The 18936-nt window shown below is 47.9% G+C and overlaps 1 protein-coding gene across 1 annotated transcript in view; it reads right to left on the minus strand.

The window, feature by feature from the left end:
• Nucleotides 1-17907, minus strand: part of HGH1 (HGH1 cochaperone) — a 158292-nt gene extending 140385 nt beyond the window's left edge. The window contains exons 1-2 of the mRNA XM_078686518.1: nt 17797-17907; nt 1588-2165 (exon numbers count right to left, since the gene is read on the minus strand). Of these exons, the coding sequence (XP_078542644.1) occupies nt 1588-2165; nt 17797-17883 (665 nt within the window). The 5' untranslated portion in view covers nt 17884-17907. The remainder of the gene's footprint in view (nt 1-1587; nt 2166-17796) is intronic.
• Between the last annotated feature and the right edge of the window lie 1029 nt (nt 17908-18936).

The raw sequence follows: 18936 nt of genomic DNA on the forward strand, positions 1-18936 counted from the left end.
CATCAAAAGAGAAACCGAAAAAGCATTGTATCCCAAGTTCAATATCCCTAGGTTGAGACACCAGCTCCAGTCGTTCTGGAGAAGGAGGCCTCACCCACGTAATGTGGCATGCGTCATCATAGGTTGCCTCACCCCACCCTGGTAAGGTGATACTACCAGGATGGATTCAACCTCATGAGTATGAGGGAGCTCTTGATAAATTTTAATTGCGGGATAATATAAGGAATCCAGCTAAATACACCTCGGAGTAAACCTTTAGTATGTCCCTTTCTTATTAGGTAGACTAGGTATGGTTAAAAGAAGAGAAGGGGTGTTACTGGGCACTGTGACCCTCACATCTATGTTCTTGCCAAAGGGGATTCTTCCGGACTTGTGGCCCACAGACCTATCTTCCTGCCAACATGTTTCTGCCCATATAGTAGCCTAACATACAATCTCAGGCATTCATCACTGCTGACAATGGTGGAGATATTATATCCCTCCTGAACTAAAATAACACCTCTACGTTCATGTGAAATGAAGACTTCCTACCTTATTGCATGGAGGTACCCGCCCAGCTTGGGTGAATGCTTTATGACATGGTCAGATACAGGGGCGTGGCGTGGCTCCTATAGAAGCACATTTATCAAGGAGTGGTGTCCGTCTGTGGACCTACATCGTTATCCCCAGTCTGCGAAAAATATTCCAGTGGCCCTGTCTATATTTCAGGCTTTCTGAGAATTATGCTGTACTTGTGCATTCTGTTGCTGCTAGGCTGGAATGTTATTTATAACTGCTAGATGCGCTCTTCTTTTTGAAACAGTGTGCCATCACAATTAGGACAGCAGGCCCCCAGAATCTGCCTGATTTGGAGCTCAGTGCTCTGCACTGTACTCCTCTGTGGATCAATTCAAAAAGAGTACAACATGTGCTGCTTTAATACAAACAAAACCGGCATTGCCATAGCCAACAGTCAGGCAGCCAACAGCAGACTAATTGGCTTTGACAATGCTAGTTTATAATTTGTTTCCGTTCAACTAACACGATTGCTGCAGTACTTCTAAAAGAGTCTACCACTCCGGAATGGTAAAGAATTATAAAATAAGTCAAAAACATTCCAAGGAGGCCTCCCAGGCACGCTTTTTTTTAACCTAGCTCAGCTTGGGTTTACTAAAGTATGCCAAAGCAAACAAGCATTGGCAAAGCCATCAGCTCTACAGCAGGATATGAAATACCAGACCAACTGATTTTACCAATGTCTGTTTAAATATGCATGTCGTTAACAGGATATCTTCTGCCACAATGTTATTCACAAAATTCACACAAGGTGGTAGATGTGCCAAAATGCAGCAACCAACAGGGCATATTTAGTCTATTGTACTAAATATCGCATGTAACCGATTCCATTTTATTTGATAGTGATGATGTTAAAGAAAGAGTAACAGGTGCAGCATTCTATATCAACTTGTTATGCTTGGTAATAGTTGAGTAATCTGCATCATCATCGATAGCCTTCAATATTCAGTGATTACTAACAGATGACTAGATCTCACAATGGCTAGCCATTACAGTAGCGTGTGCCTGTGGTCATTGCAAGTTCACACTTACCTCTCCCTGTCCAGTATAAATTCCCGTGTCTCTGGGAGCTGCGTCAGGTTGGACAGCAAAGGCCCGAGGTAGTGCAGGGAGGCTTTATGGTTATGCCCCTCGGTGCAGAATATCTCGACCAGCTTTGCCAGCCCCACGCCTTCCTCCTGCATGGCCTGGAAGACGCGCCGGCACGTGCGCTCATCCCGTGACAGGTTGGACAGCAGCGTGCAGATCTGGTCAGCGAAGTCAAAGTCTGGTTCCAGCAGGCGCTTCAAGAGCACGGGCAGAAGATTCACCTCTTCAATGAGAGCTTCGTGAGAAGCAGGGTCTGCCGAAAGGTTGATGAGGGAGTGATAGCTGTCCTTTACAATAGCCAAGGAGAGGTCAGAAGTCAAAGTCAGGAGTGCCCTGAGAAGGTCGAGGTGAGCAATGAGGCACCTCCGGCCCCCTGCATCCCCAGTCAATCCTAGAATGTACTCAGTTGCCTGACCCTTCAAATCTGGCCTGGTGCTGAGGCTGAGGAAAGCCAAAAGCTCCTGCGCTTGCGTCTCATCCATGGCTATGGCTTGAGTTGGCAAAACTGAGAAATTGCTTTCCTATGGTAAAGAAGGGAAGACAAGTTTAGCTTGGTACCTTAGGACAGCTGAAATGCATGTGTAAGAATGACCCAAGAATGAAAATAAGACCTGTAATGCCTATGCCTAGCAAAATTTTGTACCTTCTGGAGCCAATACCCTATGGGTATATGTCCAGAAAGGTGAGTGAGAATCTATGTCGAATCCTGCACAAAATCTGTAACCTAACCTCAACCCATGCTTTACATCTTGATTTTGGCTTACTCTCCTCATATATTTTATCCCTGGAAGCGGTTTGAGGTGGGGTAATTCACTCCTCTGGGGGGGGGAGAGGAAACACTTAGGGCTGCCTTGAGAGTGGAAATCTTTGCTAAACTGAAAGAACAATCAACATTCTTTTGGTGCATTGAGCGAGCAAACGATTCATTTGGGCTTAGCTAGAACACTGACTCCCCCATGCCAAACTCTGTATTGAAGCTGTTTATAAAGAAGTCTGTGATCTCCATTAGTCTGGCTTGAGATATTCCTTTAAATCAGCCCAAGTAGCGTAATGAGGTGGTTTGTGGGAGAGCACTGGGAAACAAACCACAGCCCTATTTAATTTGGAACCTACCTCACTGGATTAGAAGGTTGATGCTTTTATTGAGACTCCATTTGTTGCCCCTAAGAGGAATTACTGGTATTTGGGATAATATATCTAAAGAGAAGAGAATCTGCGAAATGTGTTGTTTAGAAGTTCAAGATTTTAATCAGGTGTTATGTGTGCGTCCAGAGTTGCAAAAGGCTAGGCGTATTTTTCGAAGACCTTCATACATCAAATTCAATATCCATTCCGCCCATGAGACCTGATTATTTGTCTTGTCCCCACCAACTGAAATGGTCTGTCGTAGGATTTATCAATTTTTTAAAACTTTCTTGGCTATTTATTAGGTCATTTTAATGCTATCTCTTATGCTGTAATATTTTGATGGTTGTTTATTTGGTTGTATATGCGTCCCAATATTTATTCTCTTGCTCTGTAGGACTGCTTTGTTCTATTTTGCTCCTTGTGTGTGGTACTTAGCAATCTGTTGTTTTACATAACTGTTTTATCGTCCCCTGTATTCCATACAGTATGTATGATAATTGATTTTAAGGAGGCCGCCTCGTACAACGGAAGGGCTATTTATTGAATGAAATGCATTTCTTGTTTTATCTGTAGTGTGTAATTTTGTGGACCTCCATGGGAGTTCCAAATCATAATAAACTAGAAGCTATGTAAGGCGCAACTCTCAAGCCTCCCCGAATATTACAAGTAACTACACAAAAGAAGGTTAACCTATGTTATTGTGATCTCTTCAGCCTGTAAGATCAGTTGTGGGGTCCTAGCACATCTCAAGAAATGTCACTTTCTTGAAATATACTAGGACCCGGCAGCCAATACTGTGAGTTTTACGCTGTAGGGTGAACAGGACACAGGATGTGTTGGAACAGACTCACACACCATGATAATTATAGAATACCATGAATCATAAATGGAAATAAGATACATGGCAATAATGCCAGACTCACTGAGCTCTCCTTAACCTCCAATTTATCGTTTCCCTGTACACTATGATTACATAGGTATCTGCCAAAGGTCTGTGAAATGTTATTAGTAAGTTTGCTCCTCCACCTATAGTGCATGATGGTTCCATATGTGTGCACCCACTCCTATATGTGTTGCTTCTGACCCAAACAGGTCTTATTCAAAGCCCTTTCATCTAGAGCTTTCACACCCCTTTGACATTGGACTGTCCATGGCTGTCACGTACACAAACCCATCTCATACGAGACAGCTTTAGCCAGGCCATTAACAATAGCTGGCAGCAGATTGCAATCTAGTACTTGTAGTATGCTTTTAACAGTAAGCCTGGGCTAAAAAAAAACACATCACCATTCAAAGAGATGCTTAATAAAAAGCCAAGACTGGCTGAAGGTATTACAGATGACAGGGCCTCATTTGCAGCTAAAGACCCACCTCTGATGCCGTGTGTACATTACCAGAGGTATGCATGTATATCCATTGTATCTTTCACATCTTGCACAAAGAACTACTTCCTTTTGAAGTGGTGGCTTCAAGAACTGTGTGCAGCCTACTTCTCGCTTAATAAATCTTTTACAGTGATGATGATTGTGATATTTTTCATGTACCATGGTTCTCTGCACTACCCTGATATGTTCAAACGCTAGTTGCCTCTTAGAGTGAATAAACAAGCATTTACAATGCAATGGTTTCGCCTTTGGAAAAGTTAGAGCTATTGGCATTGCTCATGACATTTCTTATTTTTTTTTTACTTATAAATAAATGGCATTGTTATTTACATTGCCAACAGTTCACAGCCCTCACAGCCCTCACAGCCCTCACAGCGCTCACAGCCCACACAGCTCTCACAGCCCACACAGCTCTCACAGCTCTCACAGCCCACACAGCTCTCACAGCTCTCACAGCTCTCACAGCCCTCACAGCCCTCACAGCCCTCACAGCCCTCACAGCCCTCACAGCCCACACAGCCCACACAGCCCTCACAGCCCACACAGCTCTCACAGCTCTCACAGCCCACACAGCCCACACAGCCCACACAGCCCTCACAGCCCTCACAGCCCTCACAGCCCTCACAGCCCTCACAGCCCTCACAGCCCTCACAGCCCACACAGCCCACACAGCCCACACAGCCCTCACAGCCCACACAGCTCTCACAGCCCACACTATGCTGCTGTCTCTAAGAGAAGCACTTCCCAAATTCAAAACAGATCTCAGTTTCAGAGATTCATTCCCCAAATGCAACTACAGACATGTGCTTTCCCAAGGAAATATACTGCAAAAATAAAACAAGCATTTACAAGTGGGGCCGGAGACACGGACAGCGGGAGGGGGGGGCGGGAACAGGCACAGGCACAATCAAAAGGCAGAAGGCAAGAAAAAACAAAACCAAGTTGTATCTGTTATTTTGGTGCAGGCTAGAACCCACTTGCATGAGCTAGCTGCACAAAGGCGGAGTCTCATTTCAGGCCTGGAGGGACTCCCTGCACAGGGAGGGAGACTGGGGACAGGCCTGAAGGGACTCACTGCACACAGAGGGAGACTGAGGACAAGTCTTGAGGGACTCACTGCACAGAGAGGGAGACTGAGGACAAGCATGGGGTGACTCACTGCACACAGAGTGAGACTGAAGACAAGCCTGGAGGGACTCACTGCACACAAAGGGAGACTGAGGACAAGCCTGGAGGGACTCACTGCACACAGAGGGAGACTGAGGACAAGCCTGAAGGGACTCACTGCACACAGAGGGAGACTGAGGACAGGCCTGGAGGGACTCACTGCACACAGAGGGAGACTGAGGACAAGCCAGGAGGGACTCACTGCACACAGAGGGAGACTGAGGACAAGCCTGGAGGTTTAGAAATGGTTAGAAACTGCGCAGAGTATCTCTCTCGGACTTCTGTGTAACTGGAGCTTCGCAAACAATGGGCAACATAGGAAAGCAAACATTAGCAAAGCCAATCCATCTAGCGTTGGGTTCCAGGCTTTGGGTTTGGTTAATAGTTGTTCTGTATTGCCATCGATTGCATAAAACGCCGCCGTTGAAGTTGCCAGGCCTTCACTAATATTTTAAAAATATATAAACACGCATTTTTTCTCGAAACAAACAGTGTCAAAGTGGCCCCTGAGGGGGTGCTACTTTGCGTGTGGATGTGTTCATTTTGACAGGGTTTGCTTTTGCCCTCGCTCAGGATGCAGTAAGCCAATGGCTGAAGTGGGCTGGGCCAGGGGGTTCAAAGCAGCGAGCAGAAGAGAAGTGTGAATGGCACAACAGCAGACCAATGGGTGAAGAGGGCTGCCTGAACGCCCTATAAGTAAGAGCGAAATATATGATATTACTAGAACGAGAAGATCTTGGTTCACACCACACCTGAAAAACAAACCATAGATGAGGCTTCCTCAAATATGGTAGTCTAAAATCGTCGCAATGTATCCTCTTCCGACGACCTGCAACTACTACAATTGATGTGCCCTACAGAGACGTGTCAGCAACGACCCTTGCACTGCAAACGAAACCCTGCTAGCTGCACGATTAATGCACACTCTTGTACTCCCTCGCTGCACTGTACACCCCCTACGGCACTCCTCAATTGCACTTTACTACATCACCGGAGCACAAGAGGTGCCTGCTGCGTTCGAAAATCATGCACCAGTGCTGCACTTTACATACTGCACCCTCAAACATTATTTGTTGCACTTTAAATGGACGCACTGTCCCTCTGGGTGAGGACCTGGCTCCCTTCTCATAGCACTTTACTCGAATACACCCTTCTGCACTTAAGGGCACCTATGTCAGCTGCGCGTTATTCAGTAACGTATTTAAACGTACACCCTGCAGCACGTTCAAAGCACATTACTCATTTGATTTTCACTTTAAATTCACACACTAATTCAATTTAAGCTTGTGCACAATCACTGGACTTTAAATCCATATACCCGGGTCATTTTGTGTGTACAGATGTCGCCTACACTTTAACTCATTCCAACCGTAAATACTATACTAGACAGCACCGCTGCACTTCGGATGAACACGTTAGCACACATTACGCGGTACACTTATATTGTGAAGCTGAAGTGCAGGGAATCCCTTTCCTTCCACTGCACTTTAAAGGACATTTTTTCGACTAAAGTCTCCTAAACGTTCCCGTGGCATTTCGAGATCACACCCATCTGCACTTTGCTATTTATTAATAGGTTACTGAATGTATTTAAGGATTAACCGCCCCAACTTTTTTATCAGCTCCACTTTCACTTATTTATTTCCCCTCTTCATTTTTTTTAGGGGGGGGGGGGGGTAGCCTAATGGCCAAAACTGTCGACTTTGAATCTGAAGAACCGTGTTGGAGTCTCAGCGTTGGCACAGCGTCCTGTGATTCTGGGCAAAACACTCACTCTCCCTGTAGGTATAAAAAATGAATGTGTCCTTGACTGTGTAATGTAGCTGGTGCTCATGTAAAGCGCTCTGATACCTTCAGGTCGAGTTCATGCTTTATAAACCTGCAACAAAAAACAGTTCTTGCAGCGAGACTTTGGACACCACTTGTCTGCTATGCAGGGAATAAAAGCTTCAGGTCACACTCAACATCCAGACCCTCTCCAAGTTACATTTTACATTGCACTTTACAGCGGTAGGTACGGGTGGCACTTTGAAGGGATATACCCGGGACCTCCACAGAGCTTTGCACTGGTGGTTACAGGCGGCACTGAATGGACATCGCCGCACAACCCTCCAACCCCAAAGACACAGCACTTCACTCCAGTAGTTATGGCGGCACTTTGAATATTGCTGCTGTTAAAGCTTTGACTCCGTCCTTCAGACCTGAACTTGGACGTCACACTCCACTCCACAGCACTCGGGGTCGTGCTCACTTTACTTCTCCCGAATTATAATTACAAGAAAAGGACGGCGCAGCCGACAACACCAATAAAACCCCAGAAAGGAAGCAGTAAATCAAAGGCTCCGACCCAAGTGAAAATCTGACCTGGAGGCGCCTAGAACCCCATCTGACCCACCCTAAATGACACAAACAGAAAATGATTCACTGCAACAACAAAAGCATTTTAAAAACAAAAATAAAGCAATGCCGAGATAACAGACAAACGGAAAGGGAATATCAGCGTATTTAAGAAAGACAACTGAAAAATTAATTTCGGAAAAGACAACTAGTGACTCAAACGCTCACGCGCGTGTGCACCCGAAACACAAACATACCCCGTCTCCGTTTCCAAGCCTCTCTACACCCCCACCCCCCAACCCCCTACACTGCTCAGCTTATCTTCCTCTCCTCTGTGCCTCCGTCCCTCACTGCCTCTCTCCCTGTCTTCTTTCGCCCTCCGCTCTCTTTTCGTTCACTTTTCTCACTCATTTTCGACATCTCAAACTTTCCCACTTCTCCTCTCCCTTTCGCCCCCTCTCTCTAGGACGTGAAATGGGCAGTCTGACCTCCGTAAGGGGCGCGCCATCCTCAACGGTCATCTCTCCGGGTGTCCAGGGTCACACAGGGCGTGCTTCAGATCTCTCCGGGTGCCGAGGGTCACACAGGGTGAGCTGCAGATGCGGCTCTCCCCGGGTGCCCAGGGTCGCACAGGGCGTGCTGCTGATGCAGTTCTCTCCGGGTGCCCAGGGTCACACAGGGCGTGCTGCGGATCTCTCTGGGTGTGCAGGGTCACACAGGGCGTGCTGCAGATGTGGATCCCTGAGTGCCGGCGCCGCCTGCGCTCCCTGCAGTCCGTCTCGTCTCTGGCTGCCGCATTTGGCAACCCCGGCCGCGCTCCTTCCTGCCTTGAATACCGCGCCCTCATTATTCAGGGCTCTGTCATTAGCACCCGTCCCCGCTGCCGGAATTATAAATGAAAATCCTTGTTGTCCTTTACAAATAAACCAGGCTCCCTCAGTCAGTCAAAGTCAAATGGAAGTGACTGCCAGACAAAGCAGCCCCATGACGGACAGTGCTCTCAGCAAGGGATCAATACACACAGGAAGTTTCCCGCCGCACAATGCAGATAGCAGCGTCGTGCTCACTTCCAACGGGGAGCGCAGGGAGTGTTTGCTGGCACTTTAAAATAAAATCCTCAAGATGCTATAAAGCCGCTGAGGTATAAAATGGAAAGAGCTTAGCCTGCCTGTACGGAAATATCTCACAGCGCGGCAGAGGAAGTCACGGACGCCGGGCACTGTAAATCTCCGGGAGTTTAGCTTGTTTGTTTACACCATGACGATGATCTAAAGAGAAGGCGAGTGTGATAGAGGGGGAATCTGCGGGCGCGCCACCGTCCCTCCCACTCGCCACACACCACCCAGCAGATCACCAAACCAAAGCGATAAATCCAGCCCCTCCCTCCGTTCGCCCCTACCGCCGCTGCAAGCAGATTCCATGCTTTTCGTAAACATTTAACCTCAGCTTCTCGATGTGAACGCGTCAGGGCAGGGGCCGGCTCAACTGTGTGTGCACTCGGCGCTTTTTGTGGCCGCCACAATGCTGCGCATAATGCCCGAAAATCCATCTTTAACATCTCGACGTGTGGGTAGTCAGGCTGGGCCCTGAGAATGCCAGGCATGCCAGGGGGAACAAAGGTACTAACGCCGCGCAGAACCTGCTGAACGGTGGCGGAGATCCTGCGCGAGAGGATGGAGGGGCCGAGGGGGGGGCAGCCTGGCACCCGGGGGGAGAGCGCCTGTTCCTGATTGACCTGGGAGTAATTTAGCTGCTTACCAGAGTGTGGGCTGAGCTTACCTGCAATTTGTTCCGCCACAGCAAAGAAACCCGACACTTCAGCAAACGCAGGTCCCGGCAATGCCGGACCAGACTCGGGGGCGTTCCCGGCGTCGCGTGACGTCGGCAAAAGGCAAAGAATGTCAGGAACGCCCCCGTGTCTGGTCCGGCATTGACGGACAGGCCCCTCGTCCAATGGCAAGGCTCCGTTTACGGAGCCAGCCAATCAATGACGAGGGCCGACCCAAAGCACCCTACAGTTCTCAACAGGATTTCGCCTGCGCGAAAAAGCTGCGCAGAGCGCAGCTTTCGCTAGGCAAAACCTAAAACAAGCATTTACAATGCAATGGTTTCGCCTTTGGAAAAGTTAGAGCTATTGGCATTGCTCATGACATTTCTTATTTTTTTTTTACTTATAAATAAATGGCATTGTTATTTACATTGCCAACAGTTCACAGCCCTCACAGCCCTCACAGCGCTCACAGCCCACACAGCTCTCACAGCCCACACAGCTCTCACAGCTCTCACAGCCCACACAGCTCTCACAGCCCACACAGCTCTCACAGCTCTCACAGCCCTCACAGCCCTCACAGCCCACACAGCCCACACAGCCCACACAGCCCACACAGCCCACACAGCTCTCACAGCTCTCACAGCCCACACAGCCCACACAGCCCTCACAGCCCTCACAGCCCTCACAGCCCTCACAGCCCACACAGCCCACACAGCCCACACAGCCCACACAGCCCTCACAGCCCACACAGCCCTCACAGCCCACACAGCTCTCACAGCCCACACTATGCTGCTGTCTCTAAGAGAAGCACTTCCCAAATTCAAAACAGATCTCAGTTTCAGAGATTCATTCCCCAAATGCAACTACAGACATGTGCTTTCCCAAGGAAATATACTGCAAAAATAAAACAAGCATTTACAAGTGGGGCCGGAGACACGGACAGCGGGAGGGGGGGGCGGGAACAGGCACAGGCACAATCAAAAGGCAGAAGGCAAGAAAAAACAAAACCAAGTTGTATCTGTTATTTTGGTGCAGGCTAGAACCCACTTGCATGAGCTAGCTGCACAAAGGCGGAGTCTCATTTCAGGCCTGGAGGGACTCCCTGCACAGGGAGGGAGACTGGGGACAGGCCTGAAGGGACTCACTGCACACAGAGGGAGACTGAGGACAAGTCTTGAGGGACTCACTGCACAGAGAGGGAGACTGAGGACAAGCATGGGGTGACTCACTGCACACAGAGTGAGACTGAAGACAAGCCTGGAGGGACTCACTGCACACAAAGGGAGACTGAGGACAAGCCTGGAGGGACTCACTGCACACAGAGGGAGACTGAGGACAAGCCTGAAGGGACTCACTGCACACAGAGGGAGACTGAGGACAGGCCTGGAGGGACTCACTGCACACAGAGGGAGACTGAGGACAAGCCAGGAGGGACTCACTGCACACAGAGGGAGACTGAGGACAAGCCTGGAGGTTTAGAAATGGTTAGAAACTGCGCAGAGTATCTCTCTCGGACTTCTGTGTAACTGGAGCTTCGCAAACAATGGGCAACATAGGAAAGCAAACATTAGCAAAGCCAATCCATCTAGCGTTGGGTTCCAGGCTTTGGGTTTGGTTAATAGTTGTTCTGTATTGCCATCAATTGCATAAAACGCCGCCGTTGAAGTTGCCAGGCCTTCACTAATATTTTAAAAAAATATAAACACGCATTTTTTCTCGAAACAAACAGTGTCAAAGTGGCCCCTGAGGGGGTGCTACTTTGCGTGTGGATGTGTTCATTTTGACAGGGTTTGCTTTTGCCCTCGCTCAGGATGCAGTAAGCCAATGGCTGAAGTGGGCTGGGCCAGGGGGTTCAAAGCAGCGAGCAGAAGAGAAGTGTGAATGGCACAACAGCAGACCAATGGGTGAAGAGGGCTGCCTGAACGCCCTATAAGTAAGAGCGAAATATATGATATTACTAGAACGAGAAGATCTTGGTTCACACCACACCTGAAAAACAAACCATAGATGAGGCTTCCTCAAATATGGTAGTCTAAAATCGTCGCAATGTATCCTCTTCCGACGACCTGCAACTACTACAATTGATGTGCCCTACAGAGACGTGTCAGCAACGACCCTTGCACTGCAAACGAAACCCTGCTAGCTGCACGATTAATGCACACTCTTGTACTCCCTCGCTGCACTGTACACCCCCTACGGCACTCCTCAATTGCACTTTACTACATCACCGGAGCACAAGAGGTGCCTGCTGCGTTCGAAAATCATGCACCAGTGCTGCACTTTACATACTGCACCCTCAAACATTATTTGTTGCACTTTAAATGGACGCACTGTCCCTCTGGGTGAGGACCTGGCTCCCTTCTCATAGCACTTTACTCGAATACACCCTTCTGCACTTAAGGGCACCTATGTCAGCTGCGCGTTATTCAGTAACGTATTTAAACGTACACCCTGCAGCACGTTCAAAGCACATTACTCATTTGATTTTCGCTTTAAATTCACACACTAATTCAATTTAAGCTTGTGCACAATCACTGGACTTTAAATCCATATACCCGGGTCATTTTGTGTGTACAGATGTCGCCTACACTTTAACTCATTCCAACCGTAAATACTATACTAGACAGCACCGCTGCACTTCGGATGAACACGTTAGCACACATTACGCGGTACACTTATATTGTGAAGCTGAAGTGCAGGGAATCCCTTTCCTTCCACTGCACTTTAAAGGACATTTTTTCGACTAAAGTCTCCTAAACGTTCCCGTGGCATTTCGAGATCACACCCATCTGCACTTTGCTATTTATTAATAGGTTACTGAATGTATTTAAGGATTAACCGCCCCAACTTTTTTATCAGCTCCACTTTCACTTATTTATTTCCCCTCTTCATTTTTTTTAGGGGGGGGGGGGGTAGCCTAATGGCCAAAACTGTCGACTTTGAATCTGAAGAACCGTGTTGGAGTCTCAGCGTTGGCACAGCGTCCTGTGATTCTGGGCAAAACACTCACTCTCCCTGTAGGTATAAAAAATGAATGTGTCCTTGACTGTGTAATGTAGCTGGTGCTCATGTAAAGCGCTCTGATACCTTCAGGTCGAGTTCATGCTTTATAAACCTGCAACAAAAAACAGTTCTTGCAGCGAGACTTTGGACACCACTTGTCTGCTATGCAGGGAATAAAAGCTTCAGGTCACACTCAACATCCAGACCCTCTCCAAGTTACATTTTACATTGCACTTTACAGCGGTAGGTACGGGTGGCACTTTGAAGGGATATACCCGGGACCTCCACAGAGCTTTGCACTGGTGGTTACAGGCGGCACTGAATGGACATCGCCGCACAACCCTCCAACCCCAAAGACACAGCACTTCACTCCAGTAGTTATGGCGGCACTTTGAATATTGCTGCTGTTAAAGCTTTGACTCCGTCCTTCAGACCTGAACTTGGACGTCACACTCCACTCCACAGCACTCGGGGTCGTGCTCACTTTACTTCTCCCGAATTATAATTACAAGAAAAGGACGGCGCAGCCGACAACACCAATAAAACCCCAGAAAGGAAGCAGTAAATCAAAGGCTCCGACCCAAGTGAAAATCTGACCTGGAGGCGCCTAGAACCCCATCTGACCCACCCTAAATGACACAAACAGAAAATGATTCACTGCAACAACAAAAGCATTTTAAAAACAAAAATAAAGCAATGCCGAGATAACAGACAAACGGAAAGGGAATATCAGCGTATTTAAGAAAGACAACTGAAAAATTAATTTCGGAAAAGACAACTAGTGACTCAAACGCTCACGCGCGTGTGCACCCGAAACACAAACATACCCCGTCTCCGTTTCCAAGCCTCTCTACACCCCCACCCCCCAACCCCCTACACTGCTCAGCTTATCTTCCTCTCCTCTGTGCCTCCGTCCCTCACTGCCTCTCTCCCTGTCTTCTTTCGCCCTCCGCTCTCTTTTCGTTCACTTTTCTCACTCATTTTCGACATCTCAAACTTTCCCACTTCTCCTCTCCCTTTCGCCCCCTCTCTCTAGGACGTGAAATGGGCAGTCTGACCTCCGTAAGGGGCGCGCCATCCTCAACGGTCATCTCTCCGGGTGTCCAGGGTCACACAGGGCGTGCTTCAGATCTCTCCGGGTGCCGAGGGTCACACAGGGTGAGCTGCAGATGCGGCTCTCCCCGGGTGCCCAGGGTCGCACAGGGCGTGCTGCTGATGCAGTTCTCTCCGGGTGCCCAGGGTCACACAGGGCGTGCTGCGGATCTCTCTGGGTGTGCAGGGTCACACAGGGCGTGCTGCAGATGTGGATCCCTGAGTGCCGGCGCCGCCTGCGCTCCCTGCAGTCCGTCTCGTCTCTGGCTGCCGCATTTGGCAACCCCGGCCGCGCTCCTTCCTGCCTTGAATACCGCGCCCTCATTATTCAGGGCTCTGTCATTAGCACCCGTCCCCGCTGCCGGAATTATAAATGAAAATCCTTGTTGTCCTTTACAAATAAACCAGGCTCCCTCAGTCAGTCAAAGTCAAATGGAAGTGACTGCCAGACAAAGCAGCCCCATGACGGACAGTGCTCTCAGCAAGGGATCAATACACACAGGAAGTTTCCCGCCGCACAATGCAGATAGCAGCGTCGTGCTCACTTCCAACGGGGAGCGCAGGGAGTGTTTGCTGGCACTTTAAAATAAAATCCTCAAGATGCTATAAAGCCGCTGAGGTATAAAATGGAAAGAGCTTAGCCTGCCTGTACGGAAATATCTCACAGCGCGGCAGAGGAAGTCACGGACGCCGGGCACTGTAAATCTCCGGGAGTTTAGCTTGTTTGTTTACACCATGACGATGATCTAAAGAGAAGGCGAGTGTGATAGAGGGGGAATCTGCGGGCGCGCCACCGTCCCTCCCACTCGCCACACACCACCCAGCAGATCACCAAACCAAAGCGATAAATCCAGCCCCTCCCTCCGTTCGCCCCTACCGCCGCTGCAAGCAGATTCCATGCTTTTCGTAAACATTTAACCTCAGCTTCTCGATGTGAACGCGTCAGGGCAGGGGCCGGCTCAACTGTGTGTGCACTCGGCGCTTTTTGTGGCCGCCACAATGCTGCGCATAATGCCCGAAAATCCATCTTTAACATCTCGACGTGTGGGTAGTCAGGCTGGGCCCTGAGAATGCCAGGCATGCCAGGGGGAACAAAGGTACTAACGCCGCGCAGAACCTGCTGAACGGTGGCGGAGATCCTGCGCGAGAGGATGGAGGGGCCGAGGGGGGGGCAGCCTGGCACCCGGGGGGAGAGCGCCTGTTCCTGATTGACCTGGGAGTAATTTAGCTGCTTACCAGAGTGTGGGCTGAGCTTACCTGCAATTTGTTCCGCCACAGCAAAGAAACCCGACACTTCAGCAAACGCAGGTCCCGGCAATGCCGGACCAGACTCGGGGGCGTTCCCGGCGTCGCGTGACGTCGGCAAAAGGGAAAGAATGTCAGGAACGCCCCCGTGTCTGGTCCGGCATTGACGGACAGGCCCCTCGTCCAATGGCAAGGCTCCGTTTACGGAGCCAGCCAATCAATGACGAGGGCCGACCCAAAGCACCCTACAGTTCTCAACAGGATTTCGCCTGCGCGAAAAAGCTGCGCAGAGCGCAGCTTTCGCTAGGCAAAACCTAAAGAGCGCATACTAAAAGGGAGATGTACAATTTTTAGAAAATACTACAAACATGGCTGACAAAGAACTACTGATCTGAGAATACTTTGCAGGCGGACATGAAGACTGACAATAGTCTAAAAAAGATATAACTTCCTAAAATGTTTTACAAGGGTTGCCGCCTGTCTCAATGTTGCCAGGACACCACTAATCCAGTCCAAATTTTACAATACAAATAATAATCCCAGTTTTTTGGTACTTGCTTTTTGAACATTTCCACCTGTAGTTATTCATATTTCTTTTTTGGCCACCTTATTGTTATTTATCCATATTCAGTCAGCAAATGGAGAGATTGCGCATATATTTCCACATTTATTTAACATTGCGCCCACATAAAACAAATAGCATACTCGCCTGAATAAATGTTAAGATATTCGGTGATTTAGCAAATTTTATTCTTTTAACTCCCAATCTGCCGATATGTACAGCTATTGGCCCAAAATGTATTAATCACAGTATGAACAGTCAGTCAAAAGAAGCTTAATTTCCTAAATTGTTCTGTTTTTAAAAATAAATACGAACAGGAGACACACTACTGTTTGTAGAGGTCTGTAAAAAGCGGAAAAAAGGGAAAACAAGGAGCCTTAATTACAAACTAATCCAATTAGTTCAGTGTAAATAACGACTGTAACTCTCAAAATGCACTATCTGGGCACACGAAATATGAGGATTTTAAAAAAAAGTACACCACACAATGTATTATCCTACCTAGCCACGGTCATGAAAAAAGCCATAAACAAACAACTCTCTCAGTACCTCAACACATACCAACTTCTAGACAACACACAATCCAGTTTCTGTCCCAACCACAGCACCAATACTGCCCTCAACCTGCAACCAACGTCATCAGGCTGATCCTTGACCGTGGAGACACAGTGGCTCTTTTAATACTTGACCTGTCAGAAGCTTTCAACATGGTCTCCCACTCCACTCTGATCATAAGGCTAGAGGAAATAGACTGACAAGGACCCGCCCTCAACTGGATTAGTTCCTTCCTCACAAGAAGGACATAAAGAGTCAACCTGACGCTCTACATGTCGCAGGCCAAAAATCTCATATGTGGAGTTCCACAAGTATCATCCCTCAATCCATCGTTAATCAACATAAACTTGACTCTGCTAGCGGACCTCATCAGATCATACAACATTAACATTCTCTCCTACGCAGACGATACCCATCTGATACTCTCACTATCAGACAAGAACCCCACTAGAAAAAATAACTTTGACACATGCATGACAGCGGTGACCACATGGATGAAATTCAACTGCCTCAAACTCCACACAGACAAATCTGAAGTGTTGATCTTTGGAAAGAAAGCCTCCGCTTGAGACTCCACCTGGTGGCCAAGAAACCTCGGACTCTCACCCACCCCCACCACCCATGGAAGAAATCTTGGAATCACACTGGATGACAAGCTCGACATGACAGCCCAAGTAACGGCAATAACCTACTTCTGCCTCTTTAGGATGCCACAAAAGACCTTCAAACGGCTATCAGAGACACCATGAAAACGATCACACATGCTTTGATCACCAGCAGACTTGATTATGGCAACACACTCTACACAGGAACCAATTAGTTAATTCTAAATACTGCAGCAAGACTCATACTCAACGTACCTCGTCAACACCTCACATCACATCTCAGAGGAAAGTACTATCTTCCAATCTATAAACACACCCATTTCAAACTGCTCAGACGCACATACAAAGCACTACACAACACTGGCCCTCCATACCTTAACAACTGCATACCAATGTGCATCTGGACTCTCACTGGCACAGATACCCGCAAAGCCAAAGCATGCATCCACACACCCTCAGATCACCCCAAAGCATGGAACGACTTAGCTCACCACATCAGTGCCTCCTCATCACTTCCCAAGTTTTGCAAGAAGCTGAAGACCGTGCTCTTCAATTATCCTCCCCTAGGAGACAGATGCTTGCAAAGAGCCTGGATACCCACACAGGTGACAAACGTGCTTTACAAATACACACATTGCCGCCAACTTGCCCTATGTTATACGTGATATGTCTGAACGCAATTATTGTCACTATAACTTGCTGTACGATTGTACCATAATACTGTTGTAAATTGCTCTGATCCCTGCGGGCCATGTCCACGGTATATAACATTGCAAAAATAAAATAAACCTAAAGCCAGTCGTGAAATTTCAACAATAATAATCCACATCCAACAATAGCACATGCTTACATTGTTACCAGTTAAACTACGAGTACCCAACATGCTGTTGTCTTAAAAGCCAGCAGTGGCTGATGGTGTTAAATGGGGGGCGGGTCTCGACCTTGTCTAGCACATATATTAGATGGACTGGTACAGAACAAACACCTTGGGGCAGATTTACAAGCCCCTTACGTCACTTTTTGCGTCACTTTTAAACATGCGAAAAGTGACACAAATGCATGTGAGCTGCTGTGCACAGAACAAGAGCTTCCATTAAATGCACACACTCGTGGCTTGTTAATTAAAAGTGCGTGGTACTACACTAACGTACGGTGTGTTGTTGCGCGGTTTTAAACTGTTTTGTCAGTAAAGGCAGAAATGGAAACCACAAAATACAACTCGAAGCGACGCCATTCTGAATTGTATTCAGAGCGTTGGATGAATGATAATTTCGGCAATGAAATAAACAAAAGGCCCCTTACAGCGGAAGCAGCACTCCGCCACTTCTCCTTGCGGACACTACCGCAGCCTCGGGGAGAGGAAGTATCCCCGACCACACGGGCTGCCATGCAGCAGGAAGCCCCGCCCAAGCCATAGACACAGAAGACGGACTCCTGGAGGGTGTCGCCCGCAGCGCTACACACAGTGACAAACGTGTGGGTGTATCGGACAGAACCTTGACAAGCGAGTGTTTCTGATGAAAGGAGAATTACCAAAAGGCAATAAGTAACAAACATCGAGCTACACTAAAAAATATATTCAATGACAGGTCAATATAGGTATTTAAAATATAAACCTTCCTATTACATTATGAAATAGAATCGTTGTACAGATATTGTGAAGTAGAAATATTTTTCGTGTTTTCATGAGCTGTAAGTATGGTAGTTGCTATAAAGTTCATTTTCAAGATGGCCGTTACGTTTATCCGCACCAAGGGCAGTATTGGCCCGCCGTTCATGCCACTACTCGAACGGACAAGCGGGAACCCTACGTAGGTTGACTAGCAGTGTAGTTACTTGTGTCTACCAGACCAAACTTTGCGTGACCGCGGAAACGTTCGTGGCAATGATGAACTCAAGTGAAATAATACACCCGGAAGCTTATGGGAAATTTAGTTCAAAACTAGTAACGTACCCGATTTTTGAGCCAACGCCAGGACTCGCTCCTGTTTCCCCAGTTATAAAGTCAGCAGCTCTGGTCGTGAGTCCTCATCTCCTACTATTACACATACGAAGTACGCTTATAATTCGGAGAAATACAAACTGTGTAGCTATCTTAACTTGCTAACGTACTGTGGCTGAAAATAGATTGGGGTTCAGACTTCAAACCACAAATTAGCATATCGATGACATCAGGAGAAGATGACATCATATGCATTCTAGCCTGACGATGACATCATAGAACATCGCATCAAATTCAACGAGACCTAGGAAAGGAGCATGTGTAGAGGTTATATTTTCCCCCAAGGATGACAGGACACTGGATCGTTTACACCACAATTTATTTATCTATATACACTACTGCAGAGAGCGCCGAGCTTGCTGCCGATCTTCTGCGCTCCGGCACCCGATTTCGCGCTCCTCGCGTGCAACCTAAAATGGCCGCCGTTCACGCTACGTGGT

Source organism: Lissotriton helveticus, chromosome 4_1 (genome assembly GCF_964261635.1).
Source record: "Lissotriton helveticus chromosome 4_1, aLisHel1.1, whole genome shotgun sequence".
NCBI lineage: Eukaryota > Metazoa > Chordata > Amphibia > Caudata > Salamandridae > Lissotriton > Lissotriton helveticus.